We start from the raw sequence: 19943 nt of genomic DNA on the forward strand, positions 1-19943 counted from the left end.
AGGTATATATTGTTACAGAAGATTTATATTTTAAATAAAAACTGTGCTTTTTAATGTTTTATTCGTCAAATCCTGAAAAAAGTATCACAGGGCCCAAATAAAAAAATAAATAAGCAGGGCAACTGTTCCAGCATTGATAATAAATCAGCATATTAGAATGATTTCTGAAGGATCATGTAACACTGAAAACTAGAGTAATGGCTGATGAAAATGTAGCTCATGCATCACAGGAATAAATTACATTTTAATGTATATTAAAATAGAAAACCATTATTTTAAATCACAATATTAGTGTTTTTTTCTGTATTTCTGATTAAATAGAAGAGCATCAGAGACTTCTTTAAAAAGCATTACAAACCTTACTAATCCCAAAATTGTAAATGGCAGTGTGTGTGTGTGCGTGTGTGTATATATACAGTATATAGTAATTAAAACATTTACATATAGAAATATTTAGAATTAGAAAAGAAATATTTATACTGCTATATTTATGGCTAAAGTGATTTTTTTTTCTATTTTCTATTTTACTAATTCTTAATATTCATGTAACTCCTGTTCTCCCATGTTTTAGTTTTCTTCGAAAGTCTTCTCATTTCCATGTCAGCATGGGCGACTGGGGATTCCTCTCCAAGCTTTTAGACAAAGTGCAGTCTCACTCAACCAATATTGGGAAAGTGTGGCTGACGGTTCTGCTGATCTTCAGAATAATGGTTCTTGGAGCTGGACTGGATAAAGTCTGGGGAGATGAACAGTCCAGTATGGTCTGCAACATCAACACTCCTGGTTGCTTGAACGCGTGCTACGACCACGTCTTCCCCATTTCCCACATGCGATTCTGGGTGCTCCAAATCATCTTTGTGGCCACGCCAAATCTGGTCTACCTCGGCTACGTTCTGCACGTCATCCACAAGGAAAACAAACTGAGGCAGCATTTACAAAACCAGGCAGAGAAACGTGGGGTAAAACTGCCCAAATACACTGATGACAACGGGAAGATTTATTACAAAGGGAGCCTGCTTGGTTGCTATATGTTGAGTCTCATTGTCACCATTTTGTTTGAAGCAGGGTTCATTGTGGCCCAGTACTATTTAATCGGCCTTTGGATGCCCACACAGCTAGAATGTAAGGTAGATCCTTGCCCTGCAATTGGTCTGCATTGTTTTACATCCCGCCCAACTGAAAAGACCGTCTTCATTGTCTTTATGCTCATTGTGGCGTGTGTGTCTTTAGTTTTAAATCTAGGAGAGATATTCTATCTGATGGGTCGTAGAGGCGAACACAAGAGGAGGAAATCTGCAGTGGCTGAGATGCAGAAATTAACCCCCACTAAGACATTTTGCTGAATGAAACTGTCTGAAATGACATCTTACTTCCCTTAAAGCTTACTGTAACTACTAACTTTGCAATGTCAGCACTTTGTACTTGTTTAATAAACCATCATTTTATTGGTTTAAGGAAACAAATGATGCATTTTCTCTAATCCAATTTTAACTAGTGTTTACATCTACTATAAAATGATGCATAAGTTTATAACTATAATACCAGGGCTTGTAGCAATTATTACAAACCCACACAAATACAAATCTCCACACGTTCTGAGAGATTATTACTTTTCAAAGACCCCTGGATGTCTTTCAGTCCCACTGTAACTGCAGGGTGGTACCTTTTCAGAAGGAAGGCTACACCTTTTTATACCAATATTATGGTATAAAATTCCATATTCTACCATATTTATCCATAAAGAGTGTTAAATGTTCATATTAGTACCTCTCTTAAAAATAAAGGTGCTTAAAAGGTTCTTCACAGCGATGCCATAGAAGAGCCATTTGGTAAAAGGCTCTTTAAAAGAACATCTCTTTCTTACCTTTTTATAATCTGAAGAAACCTTCTTTCGCCACAAAGAACCTTTTGTGAAACAAAAAGGTTCTTCAGATGTTAAAGGTTCTTTATGGAACCATTTAGACAAAAAGGTTCTTATATGGCATCGTGAAGCACCTTTATTTTTAAGAGTGTAAACGGTACGTTTTAGTACCTAAATGGTGCAGTATACCTTTTATAAGGTAGGCCTACCGCCAAGTGACAGATTTTGTACTTTTTTTCTGAGAGTGCAGCAATTCAGCCATTATTGTAAACATATTTACTGTTAACATGTCATGTGTGCAAATATAAATACAACAGCAACCAAGCGTGTTGTTTATAAGGTGCAGGAGAAATGACATTCCTAAATATTGCAAGTTGGGTAAATTGTCCTATATTAACCAGGACAAGTCTTTCCATCTTTCCACCACAGGAGGGCGTATGAGGATTACAAATATTTTAAAACTCCGAAAACTCAAACACCAGTGCATTTTCAATGCATAAAATAAAAACTTCAGACAGATTAATACAATATTTATAGCCGTGAAAAACTGTTGTGCTTAGAAAACAAAGAAAAAAAAAAGACTACATTTTTAAAAACATTTATAACGTTATATTATTTTTTTCAGTTAAAAATTTTAAAAATAAATGTAAAAAAAAAAAAATACTTAAAAGTGTACTCGATATAATCTGTTTTCATAGTTACAGTGCATTTTATTGATCATTTTTGTGCTTCAAGTATTCCCATCAAGGAATATTTCTCCCCCCCCAAAAAAAAACATTTAAAAAAAAAGGAAGAAAAAAAAATACAGGTCGTCAACATTAATATGAGTTTTTTTCTTCCATAGACCCCCAAAGGGAAATATTAGGCAAGTAACAAGACACCCGAGAAACAGCGTTGGCTTTACTAATGTCAAATCTGGCGTGACACGTGACGCCATATTTGAATATTTGTGAGTTAAAACCTTAAAATATGAGCATGTTCAAATAGAACAAATTAGATTCCAACAGCACATGAGATGTGTGAAGTACTTCTACGATACCTTAAGATCGTCGTTTGGGGAGATGTGGAACAACATGAGGGTAAATGAGACAATTGATATGTTTGGATGCTCCTTTAAAGGCGTCATATGATGCGATTTCAATTTTTCCTTTCTCTTTGGAGTGTTACAAGCTCTTGGTGCATAAAGAAGATCTGTAAAGTTGCAAAGACTAAAGTCTCAAATCCAAAGAGATATTCTTTATAAAAGTTAAGAGTCAACCACACCTACCTAAAATGGCTCGTTCTAACACGCCCCCACATGTCTACATCACGATGTGGGAAGATTTGCATAACGCCGCCCAAATGTTCACGCAAAGAAAGAAGGTGTAAGTTTTATTCTCGCTGTAGTATTGTTGTTGCCGTTGCCGCCGCCGCCATGTCGTGAAGGCGCTGTGTTTCGTTGTGAAAGCGAAACTACTTTGGTTGGCCTTCCAAAAAAGGACGATATCCGCTTCGTCATGCTTGGAGCTGATCCGTGCTGGTCGCTGAGGAAATACATCAACTTCGTGCTGTGGATCGCCAGATCGGCTTTCACCGTGGACGAAGTGGAGTCCAGCCCGGGGTCGTCACATGTGGTTGCCGCAAGCCCGCCGGATGCTGCTTTGTCGAATCCGCCGGCCGCGCGCCGTTCTCAAGCCCACCCGCCTCTGCTCACTCTAGCCGGCCTCCGCATACTCTAGGCCGCTGCTCACTCAAGGCCGCAGTGTGTGACGCTTTTCCGTTGTGAAAGCGAAACTACTTTGTTTGGCCTTCCAAAAGAGGACACGACTAGAAATCAGTGGTTAAGTTGTATTTACAACACTGTTCCAGAACAGTTTAACCCAAATATTCAGATGTGTGCAGCGCATTTTATGGAGGACTGTTTCCTGATCCTGGTAGAGTAGACTACAATGCCGGCTGTTCTGACTCACAGACTGTAAGTACGTTTTTTATATTTAAAGAATTTGCCACTGACGATTCAAACGCGAGTTTTTTGGGCAGTGTAGAGTAGCACTTGTTGTTTGTCATTTCTCCGATCACAAATGCAGACATGGTTTTATGTTACGCTCCGGCCGGACAGGGCATCATCACAATATGGTAGGGGCGTAACATTTCCGTCACACGCTTGAGGTATTCGGCCAGTCATAACGAGATACAATAGTGTACAGTATGTGGAAAATAATGTGTTTTTTTTTTACCTTAAACCGCATAAACACATTTCATTACACCAAATACACAAAATAATGTTCTTTTAAGCAACATCATATGACCCCTTTAATTATTTGCTGAAATGAAGGAAACTAACAATTCCTGATATAGGCCTACATGTCTACCCGCACATCATTAGCTGAGCAATACTTTAATATACCCTAACAAGAAAAAGCATAGTAACGTTATTTACAAAGGTTTTAACACATTCATTTTAACTAATGAAAACTGTTCATGATTAAAGCACAATGTGTAAGTGCTAAAATTAGCATGAGCTATGCTTTTATGAAACAAATAATGTCATATACTAACACTGCTCTCATATAGTTACATGTGATTTGCTTTAACCAAACAGAGAGAGGAAAATATGTAATGTTACAAAATGAACTATTGTGTCTTATGACAATTCTAAAACACATAGAGCATCACAAAGGTTTATAAGAAGAGATAAATGATAAGTCATATGACAAGACATTACTTTAATAAAGGTTAAAGTTAAATAAAGTCCATATAAAATTACCTGAAATGCCCTGCGGCACCATGCAGATGTTCATCAACATTCATTCTGGTGCAAACAATTGTTCAAAATACATATAATCATTTCACAGCAAAACAAAAACTGTGCAAAACAAAATGATCACGATGAATTTGAATACCTAGACCCTACATTCATTTAGCTATGGACAAGCTTACAACATCACACATGATCTTTTCAGCCTTAAGTTTAGGTAGACTTTAAAGTTCCTGTAATGTGCATCTTGGATCCGTTTAAACCTTGCGAGAACGTGCTCTTCTGTGTGCCATGATGTCTCTTTGACCTGCGGCACATCAGGTAGAACATCTCGATCACATTCAGAAGCAGAGAGATACACGACACCACCAGCATGAAGATGATAAAGATTGTTTTCTCTGTGGGACGAGACATGTAACACTCAACTGTATGAGGGCAAGGAGATTGGGAGCATTCTATCTTAGGGATCATTATGAAACCGTAAATATAATACTGGCCTACGATGAACGCAGCCTCAAGCAAGATCTTAGCAAACAAGCTGGCTAGGTAACTACCTAACAACTGGCCCTTGATTATAACTTTGCCATGATCGTCGGTGTATTTGGGATGTTGCTTTTCCTCATGGCTTTCAATCTGATGTCTCAGTTTCTTATCTTTGTGGAGGATATGCAGAACGTGGCCGAAGTATAGAAGCGTTGGCGTGGACACAAAGATGATCTGAAGTACCCAGAAGCGAATGTGGGAGATTGGAAAGGTGTGATCGTAACACACGTTCGTACAACCAGGTTGCTTAGTGTTGCAGATCATTTTTGATTGTTCGTCGCTCCACACCTTTTCGGCCCCGGCTCCGAGAACCATGATCCTGAAGACAAAGAGGACAGTGAGCCACACTTTCCCGATGACCGTGGAGTGAGACTGCACTTTGTCCAGCAGCTTGGAGAGAAAGCCCCACTCTCCCATGCTTGTGCCTTTAGTATCTTCCCTGCCTGGAAAACTAGGGGAGAAAGACAGCATTTTGAGTGGCTGGGTTTTGATCTTTTTAAAAATCAATTTTACCTAAAAATGGGTTTATTATTTATTCACCATCAAACCCCATATGCAGTGCAAAAAAAAAAAAAGAATTTCTTATTCGGTGTGTTTGTCCTGTTTTCCAGTACAAATATCTAAACTTTCTTAAATTTAAACAAGAAAAGCAAAATGACTTAAGATATTAAGTCTTAAATTCCAGAAAATAAAATTAAGTGAGTTTATGCTTAAAAGAAGAAAAAAATTATCGTCAATGGGTTAAAGGCAGGGTATGTGATTTTTCAAAAACACTTTAGAAAACTGATTCGGGCCGAATAGCAAAACAAACTTGTAGCCAATCAGCAATAAAAGATTTTCTTAAAGGCACAATATGAAACAAGGCCGCTGAACGAGCGCGACACACGGTTAGAAAGCAGCGGAGCTTTTATTATGCTACAGTCGACTGCTTCCGCTCCTTCCGGTCGTGCGTATGTGGGGGGAGCAGTTGCATGGGACGGACATTAGCCGAGCTGAGCGACAGTAAGATAGAGATGGCGGATAAAAAACTAAAGAGGAAAACGTCTGCGGAACGATAAGGCAAGAAGTAGGACCCGTGTAAATATCGGATCAGCTTTCTAGCGCTGGAGAGAACTCAAGGAGCGGAGGCCTGCGATCGGACGCCGAGGTTGCTTTGTTTCTTCTCAATAGGTGAGTAACACCGTGTCTACAACAGCTAAAGTCTGCCTACACTGGACACGATCAAACGACCGTTGAAAACCATTTGAAATGTATGTCAGCACGTCATAAATAGAACCCGGCAGCAGCTTTCTGTCGGGGATTTGTTGCGCCGCACCGCTCACGTCCGATGTAGACACGGTGTAACATTGGATTTATTAACGTAGTAGAATGAAGCAGGGTGAGGCTGAAAGCCGTCGAAGCGAAACGAGGCGCTGAACGAGCGTGACAAAACCGGAAATCGAGGGGTTATGACGTCATTGGCAGGCGACACAATGACACTATAGACACACTCCGTGTCACTAAAATTGCTTATTTCTCTGGATTTAAACATTCTTCGAAACATTTGGGATAATGTAAGTACACAAGTCAGCAAAATATATAACACTATTATATGTGGGTTTTGGGTATTTTAATAAAAAAATCTTACATATTGTGCCTTTAGCCCATTTATATTTTTTCTTGTTTTAATCATAAACAATTTTTTTGATTTTTGACTCATTTTTAGACAAGTAAAGTAAATATATCTTGATTGAACAATTTTGAGATATTTGTAATGGAAAACAAGACAAAAATACTAAGAAAGAAATTCAAATTTTAGCAGTGTGTTATTAGTTTTCAGTGAACTCAAGTAGAATTTTTACGCAAAAAGGAGGAAAAAAACACCAAAAATGCTTGACACCACCGTTTCAAACTTAAAAAATGTACTCCACATAATATGTTTTCATAGTCACATTGCATTTTGTTCTTTTTTATGTATGTGCTTCAAGTATTCCTATCAGGATTCCCATCAAGGAATAGACTAGTTCACCCAAAATTGAAATGTTTTCTCAACACTGCATGGTTTTCTATTTTCCATAAGTGTAATTTTAGTGATTTTCTATTTTCCATAGGTGTAATTTTAGTGATTATCAATGACCAATGCTTGCTGATTGCGATCAATTATGTCATAAACTCAATAAAGTCATAAATATTTTTGAATCTGCACACGGCCCACAGAGTTTCGGTATAAGGGCAAGATTATCAGAGAATAATTAGATAATTATGTATACCAAAAAGAAAAAAACTTAACCCGAGTACTTTTGTGGAATGTGACAACAATCTGATGTTCAGAAGATAAGAGCGTTCAAGATGCGGTGTTAAAATCTTAAATCACATTAAGCAAACAAAATATGAATTTGAATTGAACATCAAAACATTTACTTAGAAAGAAATTGTGAGTTGCACTTCAGTTGACAAAACCAAAACACAACATTGATTGCTGTCTATATTTATCCTCAAGGGGTCTTTGACAATAAACAATTCTAGGCATTAAAGTAATTACATTTGTGTTTTAATGACAAAAAAGAAAAGAATATGCAACTAATTAGCAAGGAGATGTTTCAACATCAGCCCTCAAGATACACAGTGTTTTAACAATGTGAATGACTGACTTTTTCAATCTAGCATTCAGTTTGAAAGAGTGAGTGGTTAACATTCAGCATTCACCAAAATCCGTCTGTATATCAGTACAATGTAACATGATTAGATTATCAGTTTTGGTACCTGTTTAAAATTCTGAACTTAACAATACACAAGATCACATATAAAAGAAACACAGAAGAATTTAAAATATGTAAATTGTATATTTTTACCTGTGACAACTTGCGTCTCAGTGCGGTGCGGATTGACTGTGTTGCTCAATGATTAAATGGCATGTGTCAGGTGTAAAGATTGAACTTCAGTGCACTGGATTTCACAATGTCTTTTTTTTTTTTTTTGGCTGCCATCTTTCTCTTGACGTCTGATTAAAGTTCCATTGCCATATTTAGGATAACAGGATAAAATTGAGCCCAAAGTTAATTATTAATCTTGTTAGAGAGTCTAAGAGAGATACATAGTACATGTGAGACAAGATCCCTGTACCTTTGTATTCTCATGTACTCATGCGTATAAATAGATAAATATACAAGTGCAATTCATTCACGTAAGCTTGATTTGTCATCATTGTGATTCATAACATTACTGAAATTTCTGAACACAATGAAAACTGTGAAGTAAAAACCGCTCTGTTCTTAATGTTTCATCACGAGAGAAGAGAACAGAATAAATATCCTCTTGGCATTCACAAGAGAAGGAGCTTTTATAACATAATGAATCCTTGAGTTTTAGTGCTTTAGGGTATTAATCTTCTAAGCTGTAGTTATTCTATGCTGGAGTCAGTAAAAGAACAGTGATAAAAATCAGCAGCGTGGTCATATTTGAGAAATGCGAGAACAACATGTATCAACATAAAGATAATGCAACTTGCAGTGCAATACAAAGAGAAGAACTCAAAAAATGCCTTTTATGTGCATTTATATATGATTTTATACATGATTCTTAAATAAAAGCACTGTTTGAATTTGTACAGAAATGTTAAAACATTCTATGTCTTTAAGGTAAAGAGCAATTACGAAGACAGTTATTAGATGTTAGCAATCTTTAATTATTCTAATTATTAGTCTAATTATATAATTACGAAATTATGAATTCTTAAATATTGTCATTTTCCACCACAAGGCAAAGGTTTTTAAACAGGAGAGGATATTTTGCGGGAAAAAAAAAGAAAGAAACTTCTGTTGATTTAAAAGTTTTATTTCAAAGAAGGATATTGTCATTATGCTCTCTAAACATCACTGACACCAGTTTACATTCAGAATACACATTACTATAAATTAGTTTCTTTTTTTAATGGAAAATATGGCCAAATAAAATGACAACATCACACAAACAGACATGCAGACAGTGCTTAAGTCACTTACTGACTCTTAATACATATATTTACACACAATATATACAATCATATAACAGGCAGTATTTATATCAAAACTATCCAATTAAAAGTCAAACATGCATTGTGCACAAAATGATCATAAAATTATTCAATAACACACTCCGTTTGAGGTGTATCATACCAATACTTTCTTTTTCAAGTGTGTAAATAATGGACCATAAGCTAAGGGCTATGGAAATCAAATTGTAGATATGTTTCTCTAAAAACTTGGCAGATTGGGGAAATTTCGGAGATAAAGTCTAAATCTAATGGTCTTCCATCAATTGTTTCTCTTCTTTCGCCCCATCCAGGCTTCCTCCAAGACTCTGCCCGCTCTCATACTGTTTGTTCATTTTGTTTTGCTTCAGCGCATCTTCAGAGGTCATCCAGGATGATGGCAAACTTGCGGGGCTTTTAGCCGAAGTGATATTATGTGTCCGTCTCTTGCTGCTCCGGCATCTGACCCTGGTGCACAGCAGGTAAAACACCTCTATGACATTCAGTACCAGAGACACACAGGCTACCACTAGCATAAAGATGATGAAGATGGTCTTCTCTGTTGGACGGGACATGAAACATTCTACAGTGTAAGGGCAAGGGGATCGGGAACATGAAAACCTGGCGATCATTACAAAGCCGTATAAATAATACTGTCCGACAATGAACGCAATCTCCAAAATGATTTTAAAAAACAACTGGGTTAGATAGCTGCCGAGCAGGTTTCCTTTAATTTTGACGTGACCACTTTCATCTGTGTATTTGGGGGCCTTCAACTTGTGGCCCTCGCCAAGACTTTGTATCTTCTCCCTGAGTTTGTTCTCTTGGTGAATGACCTGCACCGCATGGCCCAGGTACACCAAAGTTGGAGTGGATACAAATAGGATCTGCAAGACCCAGAAGCGGATATGAGAGATGGGGAACTGCCAGTCGTAGCACACGTTCTCGCAACCGGGTTGCATCGTGTTGCAAACCAAATTAGATTGTTCATCACCCCAAACGCTCTCCGCCGCTGCTCCCAGCACCAGGATCCTGAAGATGAAAAGGACGCTCATCCATATCTTGCCGATGACGGTGGAGTGAGACTGTACTTTGTCTAATAATGCCGAGAGAAATCCCCAGTCTCCCATGTTTGCTGATGCTCAGACTTTCCTGTAAAAAAAAGACATAAGATAGAAAAGGAAGATGAAATACAAAGTAAACTTTAGGTGTAACTTAATCAATAAGCCTTTAAATGATGGTCTTCATTAATGGTATACTCTTAATAGATTAATATACTTAACAATTAATAACTCCTTCAAACAAGTTCAGTTACTGTGCCCATAAAGAGAGCAAAACATTAAAAAAATGTTATACAGGTAAAAGATTAATTAATAATAGTAATTAATTTAATTTAATTTAAAGTATATATTTTATGAAACTATATAAAATGCATTAATGATTGTAATAAATTAACATATGGTGCAGGCAGCTAAATGTACAACAAAATTAACTTGCAGAGGTTTTTACTGGATCACAGGGAAATAACTTATTAATAACTATTTCTGAATCTTATTCATTGACTAAAGGTCAATGTGGCTACTGGTAAATCTAAAATACTTAAAAATTGATTTACATGTTCAAATAATCCTCTAAAACTTTACTCTGTCTTTAAAACATTTACCGTATTAAAAAATGCAATGTTTTTAAGGTAAAGAACAATTACTAAGATCATTAATTAGATATTAGTAATTAAGCACTTAGCCTTAGTTGGATTCAAATTATTTTTATTTAATTAATTCCTAAATATTGTCTTTTAACTCCACAAGGCAAACAGCTTTTGTATATGCTACCTTAAACAATGTATACTTGAACAAAAATGTACAAACAATGTAATATTGATTTCAGACTTACCTTTAGTGAGTTGTACCTCTTCCTATTAGAATCTAAGCCGCATACTAAGTGATAGCTGAGAATAGTTGAACCTTGATTTTTGGGCTTTGCTAAGATTGCGTAATAGCTGAAAGTGGCCTGCTGTCACGTTGTCCAACGGTAAAAGAACAAGATCTTGAATGCAAGTACGCAGGAGTGCCACATTAATGATTGAAAGGCTTGAACAATAATATGTAATACTTAAGTCTCTAACCCACACGACAAATATTATGCTGTATTCTAATTTAAAAAGTATCTATTCGTTATGTATATATTTTTTTAAGTACTTTAATACTTTTATTCAGCAAGGATGCTTTGAACTGATCAAAAGTTACACTAAAGACACTATATAATGTTACAAAAGAGTTATATTTCAAATAAATGTAATAAATGTTTTTTGAGCACCAAAGCAGCATATTAGAATGATTTCTGAAGGATCATGTGACACTGAAGACTGGAGTAATGGCTACTAAATATTCAGGAATAAATTGCATTTTAAAATATATTAAAATAGAAAACTGACTTGTTTTATTTATAAAATTGTTGTTGATCAAATAAATTCAGTCTTTATTTTTTCAGCCTTAAAAAAAAACATTTTTTTCCTAAATACAGAGACTGAGAAATAAATGAAAAAAAAACAAAAAACATACCAAAAACACAGTTTACATGACACAGTTTGAAGCTTTACTTTTATTGAACCTTTCTACAGAGTACAATTTCAGACTTAAATGAGAAAAAACAAACAAAAACAGATAAGAATTTTCAGCAATACATTATTGATTTGTTAAACAGAGAGAGAGTCATCGTGTGCTTGAAGTTGGGGGGTCTCAACCATGCACGAGTCACTCGGATCAGTGGCTGTTTGCTCAAGTTGACCATGCGAAAGCTTTTGTGTACAGAGACCTGCTGATCAGATATGGACCTCTTGCATGTCAACACTGTGGTTCTCTGAAGCCACGCTCTTGGTTGCCTCATTGCCAAGTTCCCTCCTCTGAAGCACCACCTCACGGTTCATCCAGTTCTGAATCACCTGATCTGTAGTTTTGAAGTCCTTCCTGTTCACAACCGGGGTCACAGGAGTGATGGTGTAGTCCTTTTTGCGACTGAGACACTCGTTGATCTTCTTGACATAAAGATATAAGATCTCAATCACATTTAGGATTAGAGAGATGCAGGCCACCACCAGCATGAACCAAATGAAGATGGTTTTCTCAGTAGGCCTCGACAAGAAACAGTCCACCTTGTGAGGACACGGAAAACGGCCACAGACGTATTGGGCCTGAAGAGTGAAGCCATAAATGTAGTACTGGCCTAAGATGAAACCCACCTCTAAAAGTATCTTGCAATGCAAACTCAGAATGTAGCTTCTCAAGAGTCGCCCCCGAAGGTTGACCTTCCCATTGTCCCTGCTGTACTTGGGAAATTTGTAGCCTTTTTTGAGAAACATATTGATTTGCTCATTCTGAAGCTCTTTCTTCATCATCTCTCTCACTTTCTTTTCGACATGGATGACGTGGACGACGTGGCCCAGGTAGGCCAGAGTAGGTGTGGACACCGAGATGATCTGCAGTACCCAGAAGCGGATGTGTGAGATGGGGAACGCCTGGTCGTAGCAGACATTCTCGCAGCCCGGCTGCTCTGTGTTGCAGATGAAGTCCGACTGCTCGTCGCCCCACACTCTTTCGGCACCGGCGCCGAGGACTAGAATCCTAAACACAAACAGGACAGTGAGCCAGATTTTTCCCACCACCGTTGAGTGCGCCTGGACTCTATCCAGCAGTCTTCCGAGAAAGTCCCACTCACCCATCTTTAATGTTAATTGAATTCCTGAAAGAAAAGACAATACCGTTAATTGGACATAGCAGTCCGGCAGCAATTTATATGCAGCGATGCTCATAATTTGTTTTCACATATTTTATGCAAGCACTATTTATGGATTCAGAAAATACTGTGTTTGTCGTCAAGTCAGGAGACAAACCAGGTTCTTTTCCATGACGTACAAGGGAACCAAGGTTTTTGTGCTGAAAACCCAAAACATTGATAATGATAGTAGCAATACTCTATTCAGTCTTCAACTCAGCTTGGTGTTTTTTTTTTTTTTGTAGTCTGCATAAGAATTAATTTTTAAATACTTTGGGACATACATTTCAGACCACATTACATTTTTGTTGTTGTTGTTGTTGTTTTTTTGAAGATGAAAGGTTTTATTTTTCACTAAAATAGTATTGTTGATAATACAATTAGGGAAACTATATTAAAACTATATTAAATTAGACAAATGCAAAACAGAAGCATTTACACAAGTGGGTACATAATATGAAATGGGGGGTAATAGGTCTGGAGGTATAAATTCAACATATGCATTTTCTTTTTTCATATGCATCTTTTTCTTCTTCTTTTTGTTTTAACCATTTTTGCCATTCAAAAGTTTGGGGTTAATAAAACTCTTTCATGTTAGTGAAATAAGTCTTATAGTAACCAAGGCTGAATTTATGTGGTCAAGTATGCATTAAAACAGTAATACTGTGAAATACTGTAAGAATTGGAAATTACTGTTTTCTAGATTTATATATTTTATAATTTATTTTTATATGTTTAATAATTTATTTTATTACTGTGATGGCAAAGCTGAATTTTCAGCATCATTACTCCAGTCTTACGTCTCACATGATCCTTCAGAAATCATTCTAATATGCAGATTTGCTGCTCAAGAAACATCATTATCCATGTTGAAAACAGTTGTGCTGCTTAATTATTTTCAGGATTCGGAATTGATTTAAAATAGAAATTTATTTGTAACATTATACGTGACTTTTCATTCAAAAAAACCTGACCCAAACTTCTGAACAGTAGTGGAAATAAATAAAGAGAGAATATCATAAGTAGGCATCAGTGATAAATAAATAATACTCTTTTCGCTTACCAAGTTTAAGAAGACGGAGATGAAGTTTCGCCCACTCAGTGAGGGCTCCAGGGAGATGTGTATAACAGGTTTTCTCTAACCTTCCGCTTCATATTGAAGAGGTAGCTTCTGAAACAAAACAAAGATTATGACATTATCAGTGTGTATACTCCTATCAGTTTTCAGCCTTGACATCTGGAACTGGAAGATTTAGTCAGAATATGTTCGAATTGGTTTCGTATGCAAGTTTATATGACAGGCATTATATAATAGCTCTTGTTTTATATATTGTACTTTACATCTTTACATCACTGCACTACTCCAATCTGAATATTGAAAAAATTTGTTTTCAAAAAGGTTTCCTGAACATACTCCATTGCTCACCAGTCTGTCCTGCCCCAAGCTCAGGCCACTGGTGTCCTGCGAGTTGGGTGTATGTAGCTTTGAAAAGTAATTTTTAGATTTAAAATTGATACACCTTTAATTCCGCCTATTTCTAAAATAATTTTATTCTCCATACTGTACTTCAGTTTTGACTATTGGAAGAATCCATTACTGAAGAAACATCCTATTCATGGTAAAGGTAATGGTAGTTGTTACTTATGACTTTTTATGACCATTGAGAGTGTGCTGACCAGCTGCATCACTGTCTGGTATGGGAACTGCAGTGCTGCTGACCGCAAGACCCTACAGCGGACAGTGAACACAGATCATCGGTGCCCCTCTCCCCTCCATCCTGGGCATTTTCACTATACACAGTGCACTATACACTGTTTACCCTGAAATACCTCTTTTGCACAATGTCATGTACAGTATTTATGTAAAGTACTTGTATAGTTTGTCTTAGATTTTGTGTAAGTATAGTCAACTATTATAGTATATACAGTATATGTATAGTTAGATCACAGCTTTTAGTAGGTTAGCTATGCACTGTATAGGTTCAAAATTGTTTCTTACTTCAATTGTTGTATGTTTATATTTGTGTTTAATAATCTAGCACCGTGGTCCTGCGAGACACAACATTTCATTCCACTGTATGTCCACTTGTAGCAGAATGACAATAAAGCTTTACTTGACCTATGTTAATGTGTGAGATTGCGTGAGTAAAGTGCATTATGTGTTCTTGGCAGTAGAGACACGACATTTGACTTTATCTACACTTTCAAAGATAATACTGGCTGTCAGCATGACTGGAGTTTATACAATGGATTGTATGAACTCTAATCATGCTGACAGCATATATAAATCTTGGACCTTTTATCTATTACAAAATAATTTAACATTGATTTGATCTATTACAAAATAATTTAACATTAAAAATCAAACACTTTCATGCAATATTAAACTACATTTTAGTTAATGAAGACTATATCAGAATCTTTAAATAAAAAAAATAGTCTTTTTAAAAACATTGGAGCTTTTTATTGATAATTTCATAGTTGCAACAACTAAATGAGATACACTGCAGTAACCAAACACTGGCTATACAATGATGCAACGAAGATCTACTGTATTACTGTAGCCAGTATACTCAAAAACACTTGGAATCAACAATAAATAATTTACAAAGCCTTGTTTTTCTAAATATATGAATCTGACCTTTGCAAAATGCATAAAGCAGTAGTAAATAAACATTATAGATTTGTCATCAACCATTCAAACAACTTGTATATTTGTGCAAACAAATATACTGAAACACTGAGGCATTTCACTCAGAACTCAGTATTAGGGGGTAAAGGGACAGGGTGAGTAGTTGATTTTCAGTTTCAACACTTTCATCACTCATGTTATTCCGAGTTTGGTCAAAATAAACTCTGCAACATCAATTTCAAGAACTAAGTCTTTCACATGGAGGGGAAACATCCCTGTCAGGTGGCCCTCGTGAATATGCGTGATCCCAGCATCCATACCCACTCTGGCATGCACTGCACCAGTCGTAACTAGAAAAAGAAAAGCATAGAAATACTAAATACACACATACCTTGTTTTATTTATTTAAAAAAAAAAAAAGTTGTCTACAATGATTGATTGGCGACCTGTATGGTGTGAGGCCAGTATCCCGTGGTTCGGTGAGAGATGCCTAGAGTTGAAAGAGCATGGCTGGCATACACTCGTGGGCTTGGCACCAGCCAGCCAACAGGACTGTAACCCTCAGATCCTTGAGATGAGACTCTAAAAGGCAGCAAACTCTGCACAAAGACTCCTTGATGACCATATTCATAGTGCAGAGAGCGACTGAAGTTATCAAGAAAAGCCTGTGGAGAATTTAAAACGCGAGAGAATCATACGACAAATAAAAACACTGTACAGTAGTATATAGAGTGCTGCAGGGATGACATTTTTGTAGACCAAAACCCAAAAACGAGTTTGCATTTTAGCACTTCTGGTTCCATTGTCCTGAAGTAAATGGTTTTTTTTAATGGTTAAATGCCTGAAATAAGGTCTGGGTTTAACATAAGCTCAAGACATTTTAATGTTTTATTGGCTAAATGGGCTACACAGGTTGTCAGACATTAAACGTCATCATGCCAAACTGGTAAACTCATCTACTCACTAGTCCACTTTTACAGTCTCACTGTGTTTATAGTCCCACTCCTTCAAACTATTCTAACTCAAACTTTCAGAGAAAAGAGTCGTTGGATACTTAAAGGTGATGATGTTGAAGTCATGTGACCATGGTGTAGTTCTGTAGTTTAACTTCTGTCTATCGTATTTTTATGCTTCATTATTCATAAAAGTTGTGTTCATTTGTGAAGATTATCATGAATAACCAAACATGAAGAATCATAAACTTTTTTTGGTCACAGAGCTTATTTTCTGCAATAATCCAAAATCCAATTGTAAAATCCTGTTGGGTTGTTGTCAAGACTCAAGTGCTCACTTCCTGATTGGTCTACAAAAATACATAATCACGGCAGCACTCTAATGGATGGAAAACGAGTAAAGATCTGACCGTAGATGCAGAAAGAGCAGCCTTTCGGGAAGTCGGACACAAGCAGTGCCCAGCAGAAATGTGGACCACTGCTCCTTTTCCCCTGTCCACCATATTGGGCAGTGCCAGACGGGTGACAAGAGTGGCAGCTACTATATTTCTATTGATAGTGTCCCACACTACAGATTCAGAGAGGTCCATAAAGCCTTGAGAGAGGTCCAGAGACCCATCCATACTGTTAACAATGAATCCAATATCTTTACCGCTGATGGCATCTTTAATAGGTTTGCAGGCTGAGGGGCCCTGCCTGAAATCAGCTTCAATTAAAATGGCCTCTACCCCGTAAGTGTCTGAAATGGCTTTGGCAGTGTCAGCTAAGTTACTGATGTCACTGCTGATCAGAATCACACAGATGCCATGTCTGGCCAGTTCCTCTGCATATGCTTTTGCTATTGCCTCTGAAGCACCTATTGGAAAAAGGAAAAGGGGTCATTTTTGTCCATTTAAGTGTGGTAAATATCAGTATGCAGTATTATAACACTACAGTTCAATGCATGGCTTAGATAATCAAACATGATGATTATTCGCTTCTAAACCTACCACATATAAGAGCCCATTGTCCATACTGCTGACTAAGATCTCTACGGGACACAAGACGAGGAATAAAGTGAAGCCTTATCAGACTATAGCAGTCCCTCATAAATATCACAGCCTTGCTGGCTGTAACACGCACCCACGAGCGCCAGCGTTTCCATATAACTGCACGATCTGGCAATTTCTCTATACAAAAGCTGGAAGCTGTCAACAGCGGCCATTATAAGCTGAAATCCGTACAATTATTTACTCAAAATGAGCTGCCAATGAAAAAATAATATTTTATATTCAACGAATTAGTTTGCTCTCAACTAGCTTGACTACGTTTGTTAGTTAATACGAGTACTATTTCACCAGATTCTCCTCTTCGGTTTTGTCACAACGTGAATCAGGAAACCCGGAACATTTAAAAGTCACGTGATACACTCGCGTCACGTGATCAACACTGGAGTCTTCAGTCAGCGTCAAACACATGCAAACATCACCTTTATTCGTATTTCTGCGGTTTTATCGTATTTATTTGTGCAGTATTCGCTAACGTAAACGTTTAGACACCGGATATATTCCTAAGGTTGTGCCGCAAAGGTTATTTTTTGCAAATAACGGGTGTTTTATTGCGGATGATTCAAGCTCAGCTGGGCTTGTTTCCATAGAAACGGATAGTGCTAACGGATGCTAAGCTGATTCATACACAGCTCTGTGCTTTATGAAACAACTGATTATGAAAGATTTTTAATGTTATGGAAGCGACGTAGCTCATCTGTTTGGACATGATGTGAAATTATTGCAGGTAATGTTTAAAACTGTGAGCTGTATGTGTAATGTACATATTTGTTAATGAGAAAATATAAGCTTAATACCAACACTTGAATTCTGAACATCTCAAGTTTAAGTACTTACATAATATTTAATGACATGTAGGGATGGGATATGATGTAGCCTAAATGTTATTATTAGTGTATCTATGTTTAATATTTTAGGGATATTAGTTAGCCTTGTGTATAATGTAAGGTTAGATCAAATTTGAGCACACTTGACATGATTCTATGTTTCTTATGATTTGGAAATGGCTCTAATGTTTGAAATTAGTTTTATAGACAAATACAATTTATGGCACTGGCTACATATTAATTTCATTTTTAAAATGTATTGTTTGTTTTATTGTATAATGGATTGAGTCGGATACTGAAGGAAAAGCAGCAAACAAGTGTCCAGCATACATGGAAACTCTTTCAAAATCATTCCAGGAATCTAAACTTTGTGGGAATGTATACCGCATAGACTGTCTATACTACCCACCATTGTTACTACAGATCAAACACACCTTACTTAGCACCTTGTTTCTTTAAGTAGGAGACCCCCTGTAGAGAAGAGCTGATCACACCCCTGAGAAGCGATGTCTCAGTTCTCCAGCGAGGATGAGGCAGAGCTCCAGAGCCTGCTGCGAGAGCTCCTAAAAAGTGTCAAAGACAGAATCTCAGGAGCACCATCGGTAGAATGTGCTGAGGAGATTTTGCTTCATTTGGAGGAAACGGACAAGAACTTTCACAAGTGAGAGACCTTTCTCTTCCAGTACATGTTAAGCCTGATTGTGATTACTGTTTGTTTGATCTATTTCATGCCCTCCCTCTGTTTTTCAGCTATGAGTTTGTGAAGTGTCTGCGGACGTATGTAGAGAGCAGTTTGGGAACTGTTATTGAAGAAGAGACTGAGAATTTCACCAGGGGTGACGGTCATGCTATTGGGCCAGGACAGGACACCCTGGTCCACGCTGTAACGAAGAGGACTAGGGAGTCCGCAAAGTATGTGTTTTTATGATTCCTGTTGCCAAGTGTTTATTTTTATAAGATGCTTTTGTGGATGTTTGCTCACTGCATGATGCAAACATATCTGAATCAATGCAATGGAGAAAGTAAATATTTTCAGGAATCTTTTGAAAATGAAATTAATGATGTAATGCAATGATGAAAGTGAAAGTACCGTGTGTTTTCCGATGTAACTAATAAGATGTTTTATTAAACGCTTCACTTTCTCATTGCATGATGCAAAAATATCAGCACATATGTAATTTTGAAAGTAGTTTGGTATGGAATATTTTCAGAGAAATTCAATTGCAGCAGCTGTTTTCACATTAATTTTCTCCATAATATATATTGCAAAATACAATACAGTTAGGGGTAGGTAAGATTTAAAAAATGTTTTTGAAGTTTCTTGTGCTCGCCAGTCATTTATTTAATAAAAAAAAGTAGTCTGCGCCAATAGCCTTGTGGGCAGCACAACGACATATAGCGCTGTTGTGCTTCGGCGTCCTGAGTTCGAGTCACAGCTCGTGGACCTTTGCCGATCCTGTCCCCCTCTCTCTCCCCCACTTTGCTTCCTGTCAGTGAGTACTGTCCTATCATAATAAAGGCAAAAATGCCCAAAAAATAATATTGTGAAATATTATAACAATTTAAAATAATCATGTTTTTATTT

The 19943-nt window shown here is 36.9% G+C and overlaps 6 protein-coding genes across 6 annotated transcripts in view; 2 read left to right on the forward strand and 4 right to left on the reverse strand.

The window, feature by feature from the left end:
* The first annotated feature begins 605 nt into the window (after window positions 1–605).
* LOC107727590 (gap junction Cx32.2 protein-like) lies at window positions 606–1409 on the forward strand. The gene has a single exon (XM_016537493.1). It carries the CDS (start codon window positions 606–608, stop codon window positions 1341–1343), a length of 738 nt encoding a protein of 245 aa, XP_016392979.1. The 3' UTR covers window positions 1344–1409.
* Window positions 1410–4133: 2724 nt separating this feature from the next.
* On the reverse strand, window positions 4134–8053 carry LOC107727580 (gap junction Cx32.2 protein-like). The gene is made up of 2 exons (XM_016537479.1): window positions 7973–8053; window positions 4134–5592 (listed from the first exon to the last, which is right to left on the reverse strand). The coding sequence occupies exon 2, from the start codon at window positions 5556–5558 to the stop codon at window positions 4812–4814; it is 747 nt and encodes a 248-aa protein (XP_016392965.1). The 5' UTR covers window positions 5559–5592; window positions 7973–8053; the 3' UTR covers window positions 4134–4811.
* Window positions 8054–8947: 894 nt separating this feature from the next.
* On the reverse strand, window positions 8948–11131 carry LOC107727579 (gap junction Cx32.2 protein-like). Its single transcript, XM_016537478.1, has 2 exons — window positions 11023–11131; window positions 8948–10281 (listed from the first exon to the last, which is right to left on the reverse strand). Exon 2 carries the CDS (start codon window positions 10257–10259, stop codon window positions 9399–9401), a length of 861 nt encoding a protein of 286 aa, XP_016392964.1. The 5' UTR covers window positions 10260–10281; window positions 11023–11131; the 3' UTR covers window positions 8948–9398.
* A 728-nt stretch (window positions 11132–11859) lies between these two features.
* LOC107727589 (gap junction Cx32.7 protein-like) lies at window positions 11860–14003 on the reverse strand. Its single transcript, XM_016537491.1, has 2 exons — window positions 13964–14003; window positions 11860–12867 (listed from the first exon to the last, which is right to left on the reverse strand). The coding sequence occupies exon 2, from the start codon at window positions 12845–12847 to the stop codon at window positions 11951–11953; it is 897 nt and encodes a 298-aa protein (XP_016392977.1). The 5' UTR covers window positions 12848–12867; window positions 13964–14003; the 3' UTR covers window positions 11860–11950.
* A 1356-nt stretch (window positions 14004–15359) lies between these two features.
* LOC107727651 (inactive hydroxysteroid dehydrogenase-like protein 1) lies at window positions 15360–17702 on the reverse strand. The gene is given in 5 exon segments (XM_016537597.1): window positions 15360–15882; window positions 15979–16197; window positions 16896–17341; window positions 17475–17596; window positions 17598–17702. Coding segments are annotated over 5 exon segments (951 nt in total). The 5' UTR covers window positions 17690–17702; the 3' UTR covers window positions 15360–15810.
* Window positions 17703–18182: 480 nt separating this feature from the next.
* The window catches only part of tbc1d32 (TBC1 domain family, member 32), a 39219-nt gene continuing 37458 nt past the window's right edge, over window positions 18183–19943 (forward strand). The window contains exons 1-3 of the mRNA XM_016537596.1: window positions 18183–18258; window positions 18822–19019; window positions 19109–19270. Of these exons, the coding sequence (XP_016393082.1) occupies window positions 18865–19019; window positions 19109–19270 (317 nt within the window). The 5' untranslated portion in view covers window positions 18183–18258; window positions 18822–18864. The remainder of the gene's footprint in view (window positions 18259–18821; window positions 19020–19108; window positions 19271–19943) is intronic.

The sequence above is a fragment of the Sinocyclocheilus rhinocerous genome, unplaced genomic scaffold, assembly GCF_001515625.1.
Source record: "Sinocyclocheilus rhinocerous isolate Xijiao unplaced genomic scaffold, SAMN03320098_v1.1 scaffold185, whole genome shotgun sequence".
Lineage (NCBI taxonomy): Eukaryota > Metazoa > Chordata > Actinopteri > Cypriniformes > Cyprinidae > Sinocyclocheilus > Sinocyclocheilus rhinocerous.

What these genes read in the sequence shown, in the direction of transcription:
- LOC107727590 (XM_016537493.1), top strand. Translation starts at nt 606, where the DNA reads ATGGGCGACTGGGGATTCCTCTCCAAGCTTTTAGACAAAGTGCAGTCT.
- LOC107727580 (XM_016537479.1), bottom strand. Translation starts at nt 5,558, where the DNA reads ATGGGAGAGTGGGGCTTTCTCTCCAAGCTGCTGGACAAAGTGCAGTCT.
- LOC107727579 (XM_016537478.1), bottom strand. Translation starts at nt 10,259, where the DNA reads ATGGGAGACTGGGGATTTCTCTCGGCATTATTAGACAAAGTACAGTCT.
- LOC107727589 (XM_016537491.1), bottom strand. Translation starts at nt 12,847, where the DNA reads ATGGGTGAGTGGGACTTTCTCGGAAGACTGCTGGATAGAGTCCAGGCG.